At 36.3% G+C, this 20,886-nt stretch overlaps 1 protein-coding gene across 2 annotated transcripts in view; it reads left to right on the top strand.

Annotated features, from left to right (window-relative positions):
- The window catches only part of LOC138704784 (protein abrupt-like), a 303,539-nt gene that overhangs the window by 193,052 nt on the left and 89,601 nt on the right, over positions 1-20,886 (top strand). For both annotated transcript variants that reach the window (XM_069833028.1, XM_069833029.1), the window contains exons 7-9: positions 11,356-11,483; positions 11,725-11,947; positions 17,539-17,653. In XM_069833028.1, coding sequence (XP_069689129.1) covers positions 11,356-11,483; positions 11,725-11,947; positions 17,539-17,653 — 466 coding nt within the window. The remainder of the gene's footprint in view (positions 1-11,355; positions 11,484-11,724; positions 11,948-17,538; positions 17,654-20,886) is intronic.

The following is a 20,886-nucleotide window of genomic DNA, read 5'->3' as shown; positions in this document are numbered from 1 at the left end:
GCATATTGCCTCACGATAAAATATAAAATATTGGAGCTCTTATTTTTATTGCACTTATTGCACACCACACCAATTTTCTGCTCATAATAGGGATCACGCGAATTACAGGTTTTTTCGGAAAGCCAATACCGATTATTATGTGAGTTCACACGCCCGTTTAGAAGAAACCGAGATTCGTCTAAATATAAAAGAAGTTGTGAAGTAATTTCACCACTCTGAACTGAATTCGGAAACCAATTGCAGTAAAGCACTCTTTGAACGGATCACCTTTTAGCAAAGTATGAATACGTTGATGAGTTCAGACGAATGACAACATATTGTCACATATTAAGCTTGTATACTAGCGGAAGGATGGCACTTTCAACGTCTACTGTGAAGTAGGTTTCATAATCCATTTCTGCTACCGCCGTTGTAGGCAGCATTTTACCGGCTGATACTCGACCTGTCGCCCGGAAGCCAGATTTCGTGCTACGGCAGCCATATAAATTAAGGACCCTGTGTTGTGTGTTCGCCCCTAGTCGTGTTGTGCGTGATGCCTAAAACTATTTATAAACTGTTTGAGTCAGACATCTGGTACAAAGCAGTTGTGTAGCAGGTTTTCCCTGAATACTTTATTTCTTGTGCTATTACAATTTAACTGCCGGATCATTATTTTATAGTCATCTCTGAATGGCACCTGCAGTTTAAAAATTATGTTTAGTAAAGATTACCAATATAAGACTTTCTCCTGAGGTGATATGCTGGAAGCACATATGAGGCTTGGAAAGATAAAATGGTACTTTCATCTGCTATCGCGAGGATCACTGTGCCAGTTTCTCCGCCGATTTCCCTTATTTTATTTTCTCATATTGTATTAGAGTTAGTAATGGGGCGGTCGATACGTAGGGACTTTGGGGATGAACAGCACTTCAGACTTGACCAAGTAATGTCTGAGTCTGGGAATTTAGATGTTAAGTGGAATACATTTCACCGACCGTGACTGAATCGACAAACGAGGAGCGGTTTAAGAGACATCTTCTTTAATTAAATGCGATGAAGCTATTTTCAAACAAAATTCATAGATTTTAATACAACTTTCTATCATCATCATCATCATCATCATCATCATCATCATCATCGCCATTGTCATCGTCATATTCCTATTTATGATTATACACGGTTACGTCTCCTAGAAGCTGGGAGTTTTATTCCTAACTTCTCGGAGATGTAAGGGTAGGCCTTTACAGGATGCGGCAAATTACTTTTAAAAGTTTTTGAGGTTGTAGACTGGATCAAAAGGGACATATTAAGGTAGGAAACCATGAATCAACAATGCGTATTAGTCCACTAAGGGCATAAATTCTATAACATCGATATTTTTTAGACATAGGCAACTTCTGATATGACATTCTACCAATAAGTGTGCAGTTACATGAATGACATAGCCAGCCAGTGGCATATTTAGCGATATAGGCCTAGTTAACATATTATGTGAACATTTTGTGAAAAAATCAACTTTTTCTTGTTCATAATATCTAATGTATTGGTACTTACGTCCCGCGCCATGGCGTCGTGGTCTAAGGCATCCTGCCCAGGACTCGCGTTACGGAATGCGCGCTGGTTCGAATCCTCATGGGGGAAGACATTTTCTCATGAAATTTCGGCCAGTGTATGGAACCGGTGGCCACCCAGCATCGTGATGCACTTGAGGAGCTACGATAGGTAGCGAAAATCCGGTTTCGCAAACCAGCTGTAACGACTGGGGGGATCGTCGTGCTAACCACACGATATCTCCATTCTGGTTGGATGGTCGTCCACCTCTGCTTCAGCATGTGGACATAAGGCCAGCAGCCGGATGGTCGATCTTGGCCTTTCATGGGCTGTAGCGCCACGGGTTTTTTTATTGGTACTTATACATTCTTAAATTTAACAATGTCTGATATAGAACGATATGTATGTATGTATGTATGTATGTATGTATGTATGTATGTATGTATGTATGTATGTATGTATGTATGTATCTGTATGTATGTATGTATGTATGTATGTATGTATGTATGTATGTATGTATGTAAAGTAAGTTTCAGTGATGTCAATGGCATTGGTACGCACTAGAAATTAGAGGAGAGCCAAAAGTGACAAAATAATACTAATTTCCCTAGAGTCATAATGCATTTCACAGTATTGAAGATCAACAAAATGTGGAAATTGTTTGTTATTAAATTATTTGGCCCTTATTATTATTATTATTATTATTATTATTATTATTATTATTATTATTACTATTTCAATATAAAGTAACACAACTAATGCTTATATATTTTATTGGTCTTTTGAAATTGAAGGGCGGACTCTGCTACTCTTCCGCAAAATCATATCAATACGAGCAGGTTGTTTTGTTTCATCAGTAATCTGTTTTGAATTTGGAAATTTAGAAAATAAAGTGTCACATACAGCTAGAAGGCACTCCATAACAATTTGCTTATCTATAAATGACAATTTCTGTTACGTGGTGCGGTGCTTTTGTTGTCAATTGGTTTTTATGTTCAGAGGAATACATTACTTTCTGTTCAGATATTACGGACTTTTTAACGTTTTCAGTTTTTCTATCCTTGATTGAGAATGTTTTGGATATTTGTTACCAAAAATTTGAATGCGCGCTATTGTAATTACTATTGAGATAGAAACGTTTATAACCTGTTATTATATCAAGACATACTAAGCACATAGACATGACATTACCATTTTTCAAAGAATGCAAATAGGTCTCCGTGTCATTGTTGAACACCTTCACTGGCTGTAATAATGTAGGATAGCCAAAGATTTCTCCAGTTGTGCATTATTACAGAAATTAGAAAAGTAATACTTAGAAAAGAAATAGTAATAGTAATATTAGTTCAAGAGCCGGAATAAATGTCTTTGAGAGCCGCATGCGGCCCGCGGTATAGTTCATAACAATATAGTATCGGGTTAAACTCGAGATGTGAGCGGTTCTATTCCCGTTTGTTTGCGTTTTCGGTGAGGTTTTCTCTAATTTCGGCGCTGGATCGTGGACTCATTTCGCTGGTATTATTACCTTTATCGCATTCAGACGCTAGGTAGTCATATCAGTTGATACAACGTCGTAAAAAACCAATAACCAACGAACCAATTCCTAAACAGGGAATTGCTGAAGTCGGAATAGGTCACGAGGTATAATTCTGGTAATGCTGTTGCTGCTAACGCTACGGTTTAGGATTGCATAATGAAATTAAAGATCTCTAGAACATTGGGAGGATGAGCTCTAATTATTGTAAGATGGAAGATATCATACATTGCTACTCGTATAGACTTTCTTATACGTGCACTGCACAAGCTCGATTCGACGTTATTGGCCCCTGTCCTTGGTTGTTTGGCTAGTGAGCAAGCTGTGTGTTGGGTCATAAGAAAAAAAATATTTAATCATAAGTGTGCATAAGAGGGGAAGAGGGAGGAGGAAGAATGAAAATAATATTTATGCTCGTAGCTGAGGGACACTCATATCAACAAAATGTAAGTCATCATGACATTGTTTAGTCAACAGACGTAGTTGTTATAGGTACCCTGTCCACACCTGTGGAGTAACGGTCAGCGCGTCTGGCCGCGAAACCAGGTGGCCCGGGTTCGAATCCCGGTCGGGGCAAGTTACCTGGTTGAGGTTTTTTCCGGGGTTTTCCCTCAACCTAATACGAGCAAATGCTGGGTAACTTTCGGTGCTGGACCCCGGACTCATTTCACCGGCATTTTCACCTTCATTTCATTCAGACGCTAAATAACCTAGATGTTGATACAGCGCCGTAAAATAACCCAATAACCTAAAATAAAATATAGGTATCCTACAAGCAAAACTCAGCTCGGACTCCTCGTGGCGCGCATGCTATATCCCTCTTACTCCCCTTCAGTAGGCGTGAGAGCATGCCGGGAACGGGAGCATACGTCATCTGCGCGAGACAGGCACGCCCGCTGGTTTCTGCGCACTGAGTTTTCCTTGTTAGATGTCTACAGCAGAGCAGTGTATATTGGTGTAATATACACTGCTCTGGTCTGTAGTAACCGGACGTTTGGAAGAATATTGCGTTTTTAAGGCGGAGTGTACCGCGACATGATAAGAAGGAAGTGTTAGGTGTTATGAATGTGTGGCCTGACCTGTGTGATGAGTAACTCGCTCTTAGTCTATCTACTTACTTTTTGCAGGGGCCAAAATCCCTGAATCAAGCTTGTAACAGAAATATTTAATGCCCATGGACTATAGCTTTTAAATTAACTATTCAGTTTTTGTCTCATGCTATAAAATAATAAAGAGAGGCGTGTCGGATGTGCGATCTGTCATATATAACAGAGCATAATAACATTTTTGATATGCAATACTTAGAACGCGTTTGGTGATGCAGATTTGAGTTTTGTTTTTAGTGTTTTGTTGCATGTCAATGAAGTTAAATTATCGAACATTCTTCGCTTAATTAGCTAACTGTGGAAAATATCCACTAAATGAATAATGTTAGGAACATATATTTTATCTGAACTAATGGTTTATCATTTTGCTGCTTTTAGTTTCCAGATTACATTAAGGTCAGATGCAAAAGCGTTGTCTGTGATGTGGTTGGCATAATTGAGTCCGAAACAGAATGAATTACCCGATATTGTGGTGGTGTGGTCGGTGTTATCTGTTTAATAACCCAGTATAATGCAGTGTGTCATTCCCCTTGAAATTGATACTATTTTTGCATTTCATTTCGTAATTGACTTATAGAGTCACAGTTCTCACACCGTCCAGAGACGCTTAATGAAATGATATTAATTTAGTCTTTCTTCTTCTTTTTCCCATACGAAATAGACTGTCTGTTCCATTCTTCCTGATTCTACCCACCCTTCACTGAGTGTACCGAGTCTTCTTTTGCCTTAGTAGGTCTACTACGTACCTATGTCTCCTCAATAGGTATGGGGTGTGACTTTAGAATTGACCTTCAAAATGTAACACTTCCTTGTGCTTTGATTTTCCTTATTCTCCTTTCATTCATTTTTCTTGCATTCCCCTTGTCTTTCGCCAGTTTTCACTTGTTCTCCTTGTCTTTTCTTTGTTTCCTTTGTTGTCTCCTTGTCATTTTATTCTCCTTTTCTCCCTATCTTCCCTTGTTTTCTTTGTATTTTTCTTGTTCTCCTTGTATTTCTCTTGTTCTCCTTTTATTCTCCTTGTTCTGGTAGTAACCTTTTTCTCATTGTCAACGTTCATAGTGTAATGTACGTACTGTATATTAAGATTTTTAAAAATATTATTTTCAAAATATATACTATCGTGCAAAAGAATACTGTAAAATACACGTTTGTGAAGTGCGTTACGAAATCTCGGAAATTGAAAAACTCGCTCTGCTCGTTTTTCAAACTTTTTCTCGATTTTGTAAAAAGGCACTTGCCAACCTTGTATCGTAATATGGAATGCGATGAACTGAATTTTTGCGAATGCTTAAAATGTAGAGAAATAGGTGTATGTATCAGTCTTAAGACATTGATTCTCTAAATCTAGGGAAGAAAATAAAAATATTAGCATATGAGGAATTGCTAATACAGTGACTCCGCTTTGGTTGTACGGAAAGTATTGCTGAGAACATTTTGTCAAAAGATGTAATATGAAAAATATAAAAATTTGAACTAAATATTTTATCGCTAAGATAACTTCATTCCTTATCATTTGGAGCACGTAATATCATTACAAAATAAGCCTTTAAATATTAATAGTTTAGTTTATATATTTGATAATTATGCAACCGGTACAATAAATCTGTTACTTGAACAGTTTTTTCAGTAGCAACTAGGTAACTCAATTTTTTACACTGTAGAGAACAACAATAACATTACTCTTAAACTGACTGGACTCAACGCTGTTTGCAAGACAAGCAAATAACTTTTCCGAATTTTCTGGCAAAATATTTCACCTTATATCAGTTAATATTGTTTTGTACGATGAAAATTACTGCTTCACGTCATGTGATGTAATGAGAACTTGTTTCGTTCTACATTTGGTGGTTTAATATTTGTCTAATCTTCAAACACTTTACTGATAGATTATAGAATACAATAGGTCCTTTTCCAACAGTAAATTCACTTTAGCAGAAACGGCTTTTTTAGAAGTACTGGAATTTGTTTTGGTGTGTCTAATTCACTGACACTTCTAATTCAGTGACTGAAGAGAAACTTGAAGATTTCACTTGCTCTTGGGAATCCCTGAATGCAGGTGGAATGAATGACATGGATTTTTCGAGTGTTTCCTAGAAAACATCTCTATTATATCCTTATAACATCTGAAAATCCGGTTTAGTGGTAATTACAAAAATATTAACGGGGGGGGGGGAACTCGTACAAAAGATATAAAATGTGGGAATTTTTTTATTAATATAATTTTACCGAAACTTTTGAACTATTAATATTTTTGTGCTTTAATTGAATTCTACGCATCGTGAATCGTGAAAGTCCTTGTTCCCATATCGCTAGCAGGCATGGTTTAGGGGTGCCGAACTGAGGCTCCCGGCAGAGCCGCGCTATATAGTATTATAGTTGTTGTCAAGGACGTAGCCGCGTTGACCAAAGGTAGCCGAATGGTTCTCACCAGCGCAGCGCGAAGGTAGGGGAAGCCTGCGAACGCGCGATATTGAAAGACTAGTCAGCTCTGTATCAACAAACGCTTTTTTTTTTTTTTTTTTTTTTTTTTTTTTTTTTTTCATGAATTTATGTGAGAGAAATGCAATGAGTGTTTTCCGTTAAAGGAAAAAATGCTTATTGGGATAATAAACGTACTTCTTAGCGTCAAATAGATTTATTTACATCTTACATTTTGGAGGAACAAACTGCTTTCGTAGAAAGCTGACAACGTGTTCTCTTCATAACAAGTTCATGAATGTTTTGCGTTAATTGTCTTAGCTGTCATTAACCGAAGATAATTAGACAAGTGTTTAGCCGACATTCTGCTACGAATATGAAACTTTGTTAGTTTCATTAATAAAAGTGCAGCTTCACAAATATAAGTCGTCGCGAACAGTGAAAACACATTTGCAAAACACACTTGCTATAGGAAATCGTGCTAAAACTGCGTCTTATCTCTTTGTTCGCCTGTCTCTTTTACGCGGAGGATGATCTACACACTTCACTCATAATTTATTAGATTTCGTATGTTAAACATAAAGAATACACTATTAATCACGGTTCAACTTAATGACATTCACCTAAAAGGTACACAAGAGTAGTAAAATACAGTATTACTCGACCGAGGCCAGTGGACTCCTGCAGCCTGCAGCGCCACTTGTACTCCTACGTTCGTATAGCGTCATCGCTATAGTTCACATTACGACCGCGTCTCCACTCGCCTCGGTCGAGTAATAATCACAGTATGGTTATACCAACTCTACTCCGTTGAACACAATGAATGCGCTTTGTTTATATTTCTCTGCTTATGTATTGCTTTCTAGGCAATAGAGTGGGTTGCGTTTAGTTTGTGATCTCCACCTCTACTTTTCCTACCCATGAATCCCATGCTTTCGCGTAATCTTCTGTAATCTGTTCGAACCCCGTAGCTTGTTTTTAGATTCGTCTCCACAGAGCAGCGCCGCTCGCATTTACATGGCCCGCGCTCTGTTCGCTACAAGAACCGAAGACACTTCACCTTTGGCTCTCGGGAGAGCCTCGAATCTGATTGTCGAAGCCTCGAGCACCGAAAAAGCCTCAGTCCGGCACTCCTGGTTTAGAATGTGGAATTTAATATTTTTCCTGTCGCTAGTCATCACGATACCTGACGGATTCATCCAGTACAACATATTTCTGGTCGTTTTATTTTGACAGGTTATAATACGTAGGCCTATTGAATTTGCACAAACGTGCAAAACAAATGCAGACAGCATACCTTAACGTCACATCTTTTCCTTACTCTTTTGAAAACGGGTCCACTGTATAGGAAGATTAAGCAACTTTGGAAATTCGAAATGGGCGATTAAGGTATTTCGTGATTGATCCCGTCTCCCCATCCTCCTTCATTGGCCGGTCTGCGGTTGTCAGCTCCTTACGCATCGCAGTCTATCAGATCAATGCGCTATTGTACTATTATGCTATTCAACTAGACCACTCCAACATCCAGTGTCCTTAACATGGAGATACAGGTACTTCATGTGGTAAATGCTGAAATGTTCTGGTTACAATCTGTTACGTCTCAAAACTGATAATTAATTAATATTACACTATGTTATGTCCTAAAATTAATAACTGTGTTACAGTCTGTTACGTCTCAAAATGTATACCTAATTGTATGACGGTGATGGCAAAACGGTGCTGGTAGTGGTGGTGGTGGTGGTATTGTTGTTGATGTGATATTAATGGGTGATATTGGAGGTGGAAGTAATTGAGATAACATTAAAAATTATGATACTTAAATTGCTCAAATAGACCTACTCTTTAGCATATCGTTTGAATATCATTTTAATGAGGTACAGAAAAAATTGTACATATTATATTTTCCAGTTTTCATCATCACAGTTATCATTAAGTTTTCAAGGATATAGGCCATGTTCACCCTTTCCTGCCTTCGAATTCATCCATCAGTTTCTTTATTGGTCACCTCTGCTGTCTTCTTCCTTTTGTAATATATTTAATTAATTCTGGATAACTTTATCTGGACGTTCGGTTTACATGTTCAGTTCGTTGTATCTTGCTGTTTTCCCCCAAAATAAGGGTTACTTTAGTTCTTGCAAAATTTGCCATTTCGTCTCAGGCCTGACCAATTGTATCGTGCTGTTCTTCGCGCAAATCTTGGTGGATTTTATTCTCTATGTGTCTTTAGTAGTCCAACTATCACTGCCATTATTGAAAGGGTTATATGGTTTTATAATTTTAATATTGTAATCTTTTTTACTTAGTGGAGTTGGGAAATATTATCAATTTCTGTTTTTCTTTTTTAATTTTGAAATTTTCTTGTCAATGTATTTTTTAGTTTCATGTGAAACAACTTCCTAAATGTTTGAATTTGTTTACATGTCCATAATTTTGTTGTTAATCATTAATATTTTCCTTTTAATTTGGTTCTTACCTCGAAATATCAGTACTTTTAATTTTCTTGTCGAAATTATTAAACTGTGTATTCTTTTAGAATTTTGTTTAATTTGTGACTTTCAGTCTGTATGTTATCTTCTGAATCTGATATGGGCTTACCATCTGCGAATAATGTAGTAGAAATTTTCTTCTGTTTTGTTATTTGAATTCGTCCATTATTGAATTCTCCCACTTGTTTGGAATATCATCCTTGTAAATATTGAATAATGCTGGCCAAAGCAAACAGCCCTACCTCAGTTTCTGGTTAATATCTCCTTGTGAGATTTTAGTATTAATTTGTATTATTATTTTGCTTTCTGTGTAAATTTCTACTATTTCTTGTAATAATTTGTTTGGAATGTTTCTTGATTCTAGGATTACAAACAGCATTTGCCTGGCTAGCTATAGAAGACTTTTTTTTAAGTCAAAAACAACCAGTGGCGTATACTGGTTAAAGGATTTGGGCTACCGCTGACCCTATTATTACACAAAATATATCTAACAATTACTTTAATTTTAATTACTATGGTAAAACTAATAATACAAAATTATTACATTATGTTATATTATAAACTTTTTCTTTTGTAATTTCCTTGGGCTACCGCCGGTAGCCCCGGTAGCCCGCAAAATACGCCCCTGAAAACAACATATGTTTTTCTAAGTCTTGTTGTCTCCTTTTCTCCATGATTAAATTTTAGAATGAACGTTGCATCAATGCACGATCAGCCTTTTCTGAAGCCATTTTGTTCTTCAGACGTTATGAACTTTTTTGATACAGATCCCAATAATGAAATGTTATCCATAATTGAATTTCATTAACTCGATTTCCTTTTAAGTTCATCGTGCCAACGATGTTTTTAGTAAATCCTAAATGAGTGTCAATAATATTTTATAAACTTGTCCAGTTATAATAAGAATTAAGTCCTAACATGTATTGTCTTCACATCATACTTTCAAGATTAAAAGCAATTACAAATTCCATGGGTAAAAGTGTGTTTTCGGAGTTCGTCCTCCGAAAGTGTGTTGTCTTCGCTTCTGCTAAAGAATCTTGTCCACTACTCTCCCTTATTTCATAAAAAGAAGAAAATCAGTGCCTAATTTTAAATGCTATCGAATAGCACTTGAGAATTGCTTAATTTGTACATTAACAGGCGATGATAAGTCTATTCTATTTTCATATTTAAAGAATCAATTCTTGTTTATTGAAAATAATCTGTCCACTTATTTTAAGTCAGTTTTCTTTGCAATTGACTCATGTTCACCAGAAATTAATAAGATTTATACTAATAATATTTCAGAATGCAAGATTGAAAATATTCTAGTTACAGTAGTTATTTGACATTTTATTTAATATTGGTCATAGGATTTCATTGGAGCCTCACACAATTATACACATATACTTCATTATAGTAATATGTAAACATATCTTTTTGTCACGAGTCCTACCTTTCCTTCATGAAATACAAGGGAACATGACCGATATATTATGCCCATATACCAGTTAGTATTTATTAGTAGGTCTACTTATGTTGTAGTTCAAGAAAAGGAACGACTGTTAATAACAGTCTGTTATTCAGAGCTTGATTTTATTTGACGAACTGAGAAACATACTCATAAAATTATGTAAACTCATGATACAAGGGAGGTTTAAATGCCAGAACAGCAAATAAATTATTGTTCCTCTATATATATACTTTCCTACAAATTATACACGCAATTGGAATACCTGTAGTACAATGTTATTAGTTCAAAATATTGTTGCAAAGACAGTAAACAATATGACTGGATTTAACAGCTGATATATCGTGTACGTTTTCAGAAGGCAAAATTTATGTTCTAAATGTTTCTTTTTTCCTTTCCATAGCACTGTCTATTTGAAATATTACTTATTTTGGAAATTACTGAAGTAATAATTGGGAACATGCACCTTACTCTATTTCCTACAAAAATATGTGAAATATAAGTACAAAATATATTAACATGAATTAACATAAACATTCTAAATTCCCTTAATAAATAAAACATTGGTCATAGTTCAGTTTGGTGACGGCTTCACAGCAAAAGAACCGGTCATTTTCCATTATCTTGATTTCCATTCGCATTGCATCATTAATCATTCAACTGTATCTATCATCTCACAAACTCGGAATATATTCATTAGTTTAAAAGAAACGCTATGTTGAAATTACCTTATTGTATTTTCGCACATACGGAAGAAATGTTCATCCCATACGTGACAACTAGTTCATCGAATAAAGCGAATAAATCGTTTGTCTATTGTTCCGTCATCAGGCATGGAAAGCGGCCGAACGAGACAAGGACGATCGGCCGGCGATTGGTCGAGGATTTTAGCACGTGATCGCCGTTCTGGCAGCGGATTCGTTCCAGAGTCGGGAGATGACGGAATCACTAACGGATTGGTGAGTTCAAACTGCTGACAATGGTAATAATGAAAGTCTCTTTCCATCCGACAATATAATCGTCCTCTTCACATTCTCTTCATCGTTTAGTATTTAAATAATTATCATGTAACAGTTCTATACAGAAACATAACGACATAAATCTGCATTCTGTGAAGAGTGAACAGTTTATTATTGTCGTTAAATGTCTTCGAAGATCACTTGCAATAATCGTGGCCACTTTCGTGTTTGGCTGTCGCAGGTGTGCCTGGGGGAAGGGGTGTCTGTGGCTGCTGATCAGCTCCGTTCTCTCAACTGGACCGACTACCGGAAGTTGACTCGCGGTCTGGCAGCCATCTTGTTCAGCCCGGCCGAGTTAGCTACGCGATCTGTCACTGGACAGCGCTGGAGTCGTGCTGGCATTGCCGGGGGTTACCGTCCCATCAAACCGGCTCTTGATCGCGCCAAAGTTCAAGCCATCATAAGTGAGTCGACCATTCTGTATCTATTTGCTTTCACGAAAGCAACTCACAGAAATCACATTTGCGAGAAGGGAGTTTTCAGCACGTTCAACTAGCGAGAAGAAACCGCATAAATATATCCGAAATTTAAATAAAATTTTCGCGTATTGAAAAATACTTTCGAATACAAGTCGAGTCTAAAATGTTTCGGAAAACTTCTAGGCATTGGAGATGGAGACAAAGTAAATATAGGGTTTTTAAAAAGTAAGACGTAATTTTATCTGCTCATATTTTCATCATTTTCTACACAATCTTAAAAATTCTGGTACTGGCATCTTACACAAGAAATGAGATTTATTGCATCACCACCCATTGCCATAACTTCATCCTAGATGATGTATGTGTCCTTCATTTTTTCTTGTAAAGGGTTCAGCAAAAAGATCTTAACATTTTTTAAAATGAGGCAACACAGTTGTATTTTAATGTAAGTTGTTTTTATTATTTTATCGAAAATAGGCATTATTGCCATTTACTGATGTAAAAGAACAATATTAGATTTTGAAAATTACACCCTGCAAATGACGTCCATTTTTTCTAATGCACTCATGGAGCCTGACGACGGGCGGTCTTTGGTCTTCCTGTTGCCTTGCGTTTTGATGCTGAGGAAGTCGTTCTATTGTTGTTCTGGGAACTCGCACATGTCGTCCCACATCGAAATGTTGTCGGAACCGACGCTGCGTAAGAAATACTGAATTATTTGTTTTGGAAAACATCTCCACGAAAAACGCCCAATGCTATGCGTTCCATGTATCAATTACAACTGAAATGACGTCAGTAATGGCGTTCATTCCCTATCCTCCCTTCGCGACTGTCTCAGTTACAGTTACTGCCAACCTAAAAACGTCAGATCTTTTTGCCGTACCGTGTACAAGTAACAACCTTTCTTCAATGCTGTATACAGCAACTCTGAGTTCGTGTTCTCTGAAATATCTGCCACACTGTGTGCGATAAAGTCCTTCAACTCATCAATTATCTTAGGTTTGCTCAAGAACACTCTTTCCTTCAGATAGCACACACAGCCAATGATCTGTTGGGTTAATATCTGGCGATATTGCACGCCAAGTTAAAGGTAAGTGCCTACTGATAACACGAACACCAGAACAATGAAAGCGATCTCGTTGCCATGGCGATGCAAAAAAATCCCATTTCTTACGTAATAGATAGGGTTCGAATAAAGTAGCTGTATCAGGATAGGCATCCTTGGTCCTTTGCGTTTTGTTTACAAACATTAACTAGTTGTCGCGTGTCCCCCAGCCGACAGTAGTGACGACGTATATTCAGTTTCTATCGACTGTACTGTCCATTCATTGATGTTTTAGCAAGGGGGTGTAGAGCGCTCTTCCCAGTAGGTAGAGTTTTAGTTAGTGGAAGAGGGCAGTGTTTACTTAGTCTGAAGCAAGTCAAGGGCTACGTCGTCACTACTGTCGGCTGGAGGATACGCGGCAACTATAGAGGATTCCAGTTTAAGAAAAACGCATTGATCTTATGGGCCTTGCCTAGTACACTGTTGCCGCAAAATGCCTCCGTTAGAAGAAAGAGTGAGATATAGTATCTCTGTCTCACTCTCTTCCTAACACGTACATTGTTCTCGGAAGTTCATCGCACAAGACAGGTACGTCGAGTCCACTCAGATGATAAAAAAATAACTATTAATGCCATAATGATTCCTGAGAAACGTACATTATATTTTATATACATTATAATTAGGCTTCGGACATTTAGACCATGAACCAACTTTTAAACACCTAAATTAGGCTCTAAAATGATCATAAGTAAGCATTAAAATACAATTTTAGGTATCTACCTAAAAAGTTACTGCAATTACAAATAATAGTACCATTAATAATAATAATAATAATAATAATAATAATAATAATAATAAAAGAAGAAGAAGAACTGTGTCAAACATCAATAGTTATTTTATTCGGTTAAGAAGCTCGTACAATACACATTTAAGATTATGTGTAGCACACGTTATTAACTTCACACTATAGTCAAACAAGAACTTAAGTTACATATCTTAAGCCTTTGTTGTTTTACTGGCAGTTAAATTTTGTGTACTTTATATAATAAACCTGTTGTACCTGTTTTAACAGTGTGAAATCTTAGCCTCAACTGTACCACCCCTACTTGTCTGTTAAATTCCTCAGCGGGGATGTTTGGCAAGAAAGCGAAAGGCTATTCTTCCAATTTAGCTGTTACCCCGTTATTCGTAAATTAAATATATGGTAATTTTAGAGGTGTAACAATATTTTAGCACATAAAATCGCTCTAGTTATCAATGAAATTATGTTGTATGGATTAAAGGAAACTAATTAATTCCCATTTCTCAAGAAAAGACTTATAAATAGTTGATGGAACAGCCCCCATATGTTCAATGCTTTTTTCTTAACGTGGAATCTCTAGAGCTAATGTTTGTAGACAAAACGCACTCCTATCCTGATGCAGCTACTTTATCCGAACCTTAGTAAAATGCTAGTACCAAAATGTTTAAGATTGTGTAGAAAATGAAGAAAGTATAAATATTTAAAGTTACCTCTTTCGAAAGTTTTGAAGAACTCTGTACAGACAACAAAATTCGGATGTCATGACAGGAATCTATTAGCTTCTGATATATGAAGCATTATAGGCGTATTATGTGATTGACAGTTTAGAATGTGCCATGTAATATTAGTTGATTTGAGTTGAATTACTTTTTTGAGTATATAATTATATTAAACGAAGAATTTATTAGGTACTGAATGTTTCAGTATACATACAGTAGATAATAGTAAATGATAAGCACTTGTGAGTAGGCTACAAATTGGAAATAAACAAAATTAATGCGTAAATAAAGATGTAAGGTATCGTTCCCTTAATTTATAAATTCTGTTAAACAACTTTATGATTCTGACTTAATAATTTTAGGAAATAGGCCCTATTTAAAATGTTTCCGCATGGACTCTGTCATTCAAATATACGTTACAGTTATAATAGGCCTATATTATGTAATCGAACATCATTAACAGTGTGAATATGCGTATAACACAGCCTACAGCCATATTTCTGATAATTATATTATTCCGTCATATTCCGTACATAAAAGAATGCAGGCCATTGCCAGCTAAACATCAGGTCACTTTGATAGTTGGTTGCTGATTGGCGTTGTGTATGCGAGAACAGTTAGCGTGATGTAAGTAACTTAATTATTCAGCTTTTTAATTCCACAACATTAAGTGCTATTTCAACTGTATGTAGAATACCGATGTAGTCCAGACATTCATGCTTTGTTTAATGCATTTACAATGACCAGATCTATCTTTATCAATGTCAAGCACTAAGTTTCCTTATTAAGGTAATCCACATTATAAACGTTGCACCTACTGGAACATAACTTTGTCTTAGATTATAAATATGCTGGAAGTCATGATATTCGAAGTTAATACAACTTGGATTCGTTTTTATTTAGTGTTTTAAGAAAATTGCACTATGTTACAAGAATAGTTGTTTGCAGAAATGAAAGTTGTTTGGTCGTACTGTTCCTTTTTTATGCCGTAAATCCGAAATTGAAAGTCATAGGTACAGGAGTAATTATTTAGATATAGTCTTTAAGTGTGTTCGCTTTAAATAAATGCCCTAAACCAATCTTTACTTACATCTTGAAAATGTAGGCCTGCATGACTGGTTTTCCACTACCTTATAAATTTAATCTTTGTCTTTTAATATAAAGGGGCTCAAAAATACATATTTAGTTTTTTGTGATCGTTATCTAGATTGGAGTTACTGAAACGTCACAATAGTTTCATTCCAGCACCCTAAACGAAAGTGATTGGTAGCAATTTATGATACTATAGCAGATTTTAAAAATTATAAAAGTCAGTATTCAGTAAAATATAATTTTATATTATAGGATTGTCCTGGAGATTCTGAAGCGTAAAAAACACAAATTTTACAGGGTTGTTTCCGATCTCTGATAACGAATTTTAATGACATCATGTGCGTCAGGATCACATGACAGCTGAACTGTGGCGCGAGGTGGCAGATCAGTAGTGAGTAATCTCATAGTCAGAGTGCACGGCGACTCACAGCAGAAATTCCCAAGAAAATCGAGTCTTTTTGGGAGAGGTACATAACAACCCTTTCCGATGCCAAGTACAGTTAAATGAAAATAAAAGAATCCTGCAATAAACGAGGTTTCGTTATTTCCAAGAAAGGCATCTTCTCTGTGCTTAATAAGATTAGTAAAGTTCGAATGGAATTAATTTGTATCATCTCGTGGGATGCGACGACTTGTGATGGGGGGGGTGGATTTTCTTTCTTTTTCCACTCTGAAATTAATCCCATCCGAGCTTTACCAGTCTTATTAGGTACACAGAAGGTGCCTTTCTTGGAAATAACGAAACCACGTTTTTTGCAGGCTCCTGTGATTTTCACGTAACTGTACTTGGCATCGGAAAGGGTTGGTATATATCCCTCCCAAAAAAGCTCGATTTTCTTGGACATTGCTACTGTGATACACCGTGCACTCTGATTATGAAATCCCTCACTACTGATCTGTCACTTCTCGCCGCAATTCAGCTGTCGGTGTGATTCCTGACCCACATGACATCATTCAAATTCGTTATCAGAGATCGAAAACAACTCTGTAGTTTCAGGAAATTATATTTGTTAAAGAAGGTACTTTTGTGATCATATTTGAGAACGGAGAAGAGGAATAATTATTGGCATGATGCAAATGAAACTTCGTAAAAATTTTTATAGGCCTATCGATGAAAGTACTGAAAATAAAATTAATGTAGGCCTACCCAATTATATGTGGAAACTCAGTTTAATTTAATATTGACCATGTAACTTACACCATGTAATATTACTGATGACATGATTAAAGTTCGCTGACTGTCACTGATTCTTACAACCTATTTTCTGTTTAGAAGTTATGTACTTTTGACTTTCCTACAATGACCTAAAGTTTTCTGCTTTGATACCATAGAAGTAGCTTTTCATCTCCAAGTTTTGACATGAAATACTGATAGGTTTTTATTTTTTATTTTATTTTTTTTAATTTTTATCGTTCCATTGCATTAAAAAATTCGCATCTCCTTCAAATTATTATACTTCGAAAAAGTTTTTAGATAATGCTTCTGAACTGTAGTTAATTTTGGTTTCAACTATTCTATTCTAATCAGCTGTCTTTCTATACGTGTTGACGAAATGCTTTAATACGTACAGTAAGGATAAAACTGATTATCGCGGCTTATAATAAATTTCTGCCGCATTTCATACAATTTGTGCTTGGAAACGTGCTGAAAATAAGTCAGTTGCTTCTTTATTACAAACAATCCTTACCAAATAAATATTAATACATTTAAATAATTTTATTGTCAGCATACCTGCTAGCAAATGAAAGAATATTATTTTGGTAAAACTATCCCTTTTCTTTTTAATTTGCATTTGTAAATAAACTAAATTTTTTACATTTTTTAAAGAATACTTTAAAAATTTTTCAAAATTCCGCCTCCTTTTCCATTAAAATGTTTGGATGAAGTCGACATGCGGTGGGATTGATGTTCTTGCAGATCACGTGACCAGCAGGTTCCCATCCGTTGGAGTCACCAAAATCAAACAAGTGCTGGCGTACAAGTGTAAGGAGAGTGCCTCGTCCTTCAGGGTGCAAAACGTCCGATCTTTTGGGTCAGTATTACTTTATTTTACCAGGCAACTGGGTCTGACACTTACCCCTTGTATTGTTTGTTACGCATTGTGAGAATAACACTTTGAAACTTCATATTTCAAATGTGACATGTTTGATGTTATTGTGCGGCATTATATCGTGCAACACCTTTACAGTATTTATATTATTTTGTGTGATATCACCGGTATTGAACTTCAGTTTCTCATTTTTATCGTGAAAGTCTCATAAAATGTGACAAGAGTGTTGTTTTTAGTCTATGCATCGTGCGACTAATTGCAATTGCTCACTAAGTTTCGAAAATTGCCATATTGTTATGTTCTGTTTTGAGATCAATACCAGTGTTCGGAATCGCATTTGACAGGAACATCGCACTATTTCTGTATTTAAACCGTATCACTCTTGATAACGTAGTAAACCAGTCAGTATGATGTACAGGCCGAATGTTTAGTCCTGACAGTTCAGCGACGCGAAAGAGGGGAGTAATAGGAGGAGTGGGGAGAGTTTCGGAGTAGAGATAAGGGTGAGCGATTGGTAAAGGAATGCAGTACACCTTAATTGTACTGGAAACACACTGCTCTACCGCACGCATGACATCCGATCGCTCCGAAGGCAAGCGAGTGATTAACCCAAACACCCAAACACCCTTGGCGTAACTAAATGGACTCGCCGGCGACTGTCAGGACTAAGTAATCGTACTGTACTAGGAGGAATAGGGAGAGTTCCGGAGTAATGATAAGAGGGAGCGGTCGGCAAAGGAATGCAGTACAGCTTATTTGTACCGCTGCACGCATGACATCCGATCGCTCCGAAGGCAAGCGAGTGAATAACCCAAACACCCCTTGGCGTAACTAAATGGACTCGCCTGACCCAGGCCCAAACCCCGACGACTGTCAGGACTAAATAATCGTACTGTAAATTGTATGTCGGTAGCAGGGATTATAAATAATTTCTTTTGACAATCATAATAAATTGTTGCTGAGGCAAGATGGCCCATTTCTCAACATGGAATTCACAAATGCCACCCAGGCATTCTGACTTGCAAAATCATCGTATATACAGGGTGAACCGTAAATAATGTAATTAATTTCAGGGTGTTATTCTTTGAGATATTTCCAACAAAAAAAGTGTAATAGTACAGTTTAGCTTATTTTTGCTTCCTTTTCGAGATAAAAGTTGTTTTATGTGAAACATTTCATAGCGTGTTTTGGGAAAGTCATTGATTTACTTCTCAATATGCTCAGTCAGTTTAAGAGAGCAGTGCATTATGATAATAAATGCTTGAAAGAATTTTAGTTTAGCCCTTTAAATGTGGAGAAATTGGATCCGGACAAATGCAACTTTTCGTTCTGCAAAGAAATTTTACGAAATGCAGAAATCTGATGCGAACAAATGTAACTTTTCGTTCAGCAAAGCAATTTTACAATGTTACATTTGTTCGGATCAAATTTCTGCAAATTTAAAGGACAAAACTAAAATTCTTTCAAGGATTTATTATCATAATACACTGCTCTCTTAAATTGATTGAGCATATTGGAAATTAAATCAATGGCTTTTCACAACATACTATGAAATGTTTTATATGAAACATTTTTTTATCTCGAAAAGGAAGCAAAAACAAACAAAATTGTATTAAACTTTTTTGTTTGAAGTTTCTCAAAGAATAACCCTTGAAATATTAATGACGTTACTTAACGGTTGAACCTGTATAGGCTTACACTGTGCTTATGAGTACTGTACCTAGTTATATGAATTCATCCGTAGTTTAATCCTGGAAACACAAGCCAAACCAAGAAATCCGACTACATACGCTGAAGTCTGTTTCATGGTTAATAATACAGTCTCGAGAGACGAGGCTCTATTTTTTTAAGTAGGTTATTTTACGACGCTGTATCAACATCTTAGGCTATTTAGCGTCTGAATGAAATGCAGGTGATAATGCTGGTGAAATGAGTCCGGGGTCCTACACCGATAGTTACCCAGTATTTGCTCATATTGTGTTGAGGGAAAACCCCCAGAAAAAACCTCAACCAGGTAACTTGTCCCAACCGGGATTCGAACCCCGCCCACCTGGCTTTGCGGCCAGACGCGCTAACTGTTACTACACAGGTGTGGACACGAGGCTCAGGTCATTTCCATCCTCTGTAGCGGTGTCACAACTGGTTTTGTTGTATCAGAGCATGTGTACAAGATACAGAGCCTGATACGAAGACACGTGATACAAGTCTCAACATGTCCCGGATGGATCGCTGTGTAAGAACATCCATTTCATGAAAAAGAAAACAAAATAACTTGATCTTTTGGAGGGGCAACCCCCAACTCTATTATCAGTGAAACATGAGAGTACTTCACCCATTTGTTCAACCATTTTCCACATAACGTTCTTTGCTTTCTCTTTTAAATTTTCATGAAAGAAACATCTGTGTACATATACATATACAGTACATGGGTCATTCCACGAAAATATCAACCTCCATGTCCATTTGCGAAACTATCCAAACCGCATCATGTGATATATGTATGAAATCCTCAAACTCTCTACTTTTCGGAAATGAAAGCCATTTTTGCATAGGAAAATGGATATTGAAGTAAATTTGAAGAATTGTAGTGGAAGTAATTTATACTGCGAAAGTCGACAAAAATGCATTAAGTTTAATTGATTAGGAATTATGATTTAATAACGGGACCAAGTTCACAAGGAACTTTAGAGTTTTCCTTGTCATTAGAGTGCCAGTTTGATTCGAAAATCTTATGGATTGCAATTTCAATCGTTGATATTTAAAGGTTACTATACTGCGTCGTATCTGGAACGAAATTACGTTTTTTCTGTATAAAAAGTTAACCTTTATTTGTTCTTAGAAAATATAATTTGTCATCAAAAACTATATGAACGATCTTTTCATTTAAGAGGATATTTTGTGAATTGAAAGTGCGTCATATCCGGAACGAAAATTCTTCATTGATTTTCGAGACAGAGTAATTGCGTCCTACTAACGTATTTATTTAAATTAAGTAATATAAATAGGATCATGTTAATGCTGCAATAATATCACTTCTCACCCTCTCTTATCCACCACTTGTTCATTCAAGGTACACAGTGTTCAAGTAAGTAAGGCAGGATCAATAGTGGATTGGGTTGTTTCCAGCGTGTCATTATAGAAACCAATAAAGAAATCCAAAGAAACTTGCATTTAAAGAAGAATGGGAGGAAAAATACTCCTGTTGTGAGTTAATT

Source organism: Periplaneta americana, chromosome 8 (assembly GCF_040183065.1).
Source record: "Periplaneta americana isolate PAMFEO1 chromosome 8, P.americana_PAMFEO1_priV1, whole genome shotgun sequence".
Taxonomy (NCBI): Eukaryota; Metazoa; Arthropoda; class Insecta; order Blattodea; family Blattidae; genus Periplaneta; species Periplaneta americana.
The sequence above is the reverse complement of the archived record's forward strand: the minus strand, read 5'-3'. Positions and strand labels throughout refer to the sequence as shown.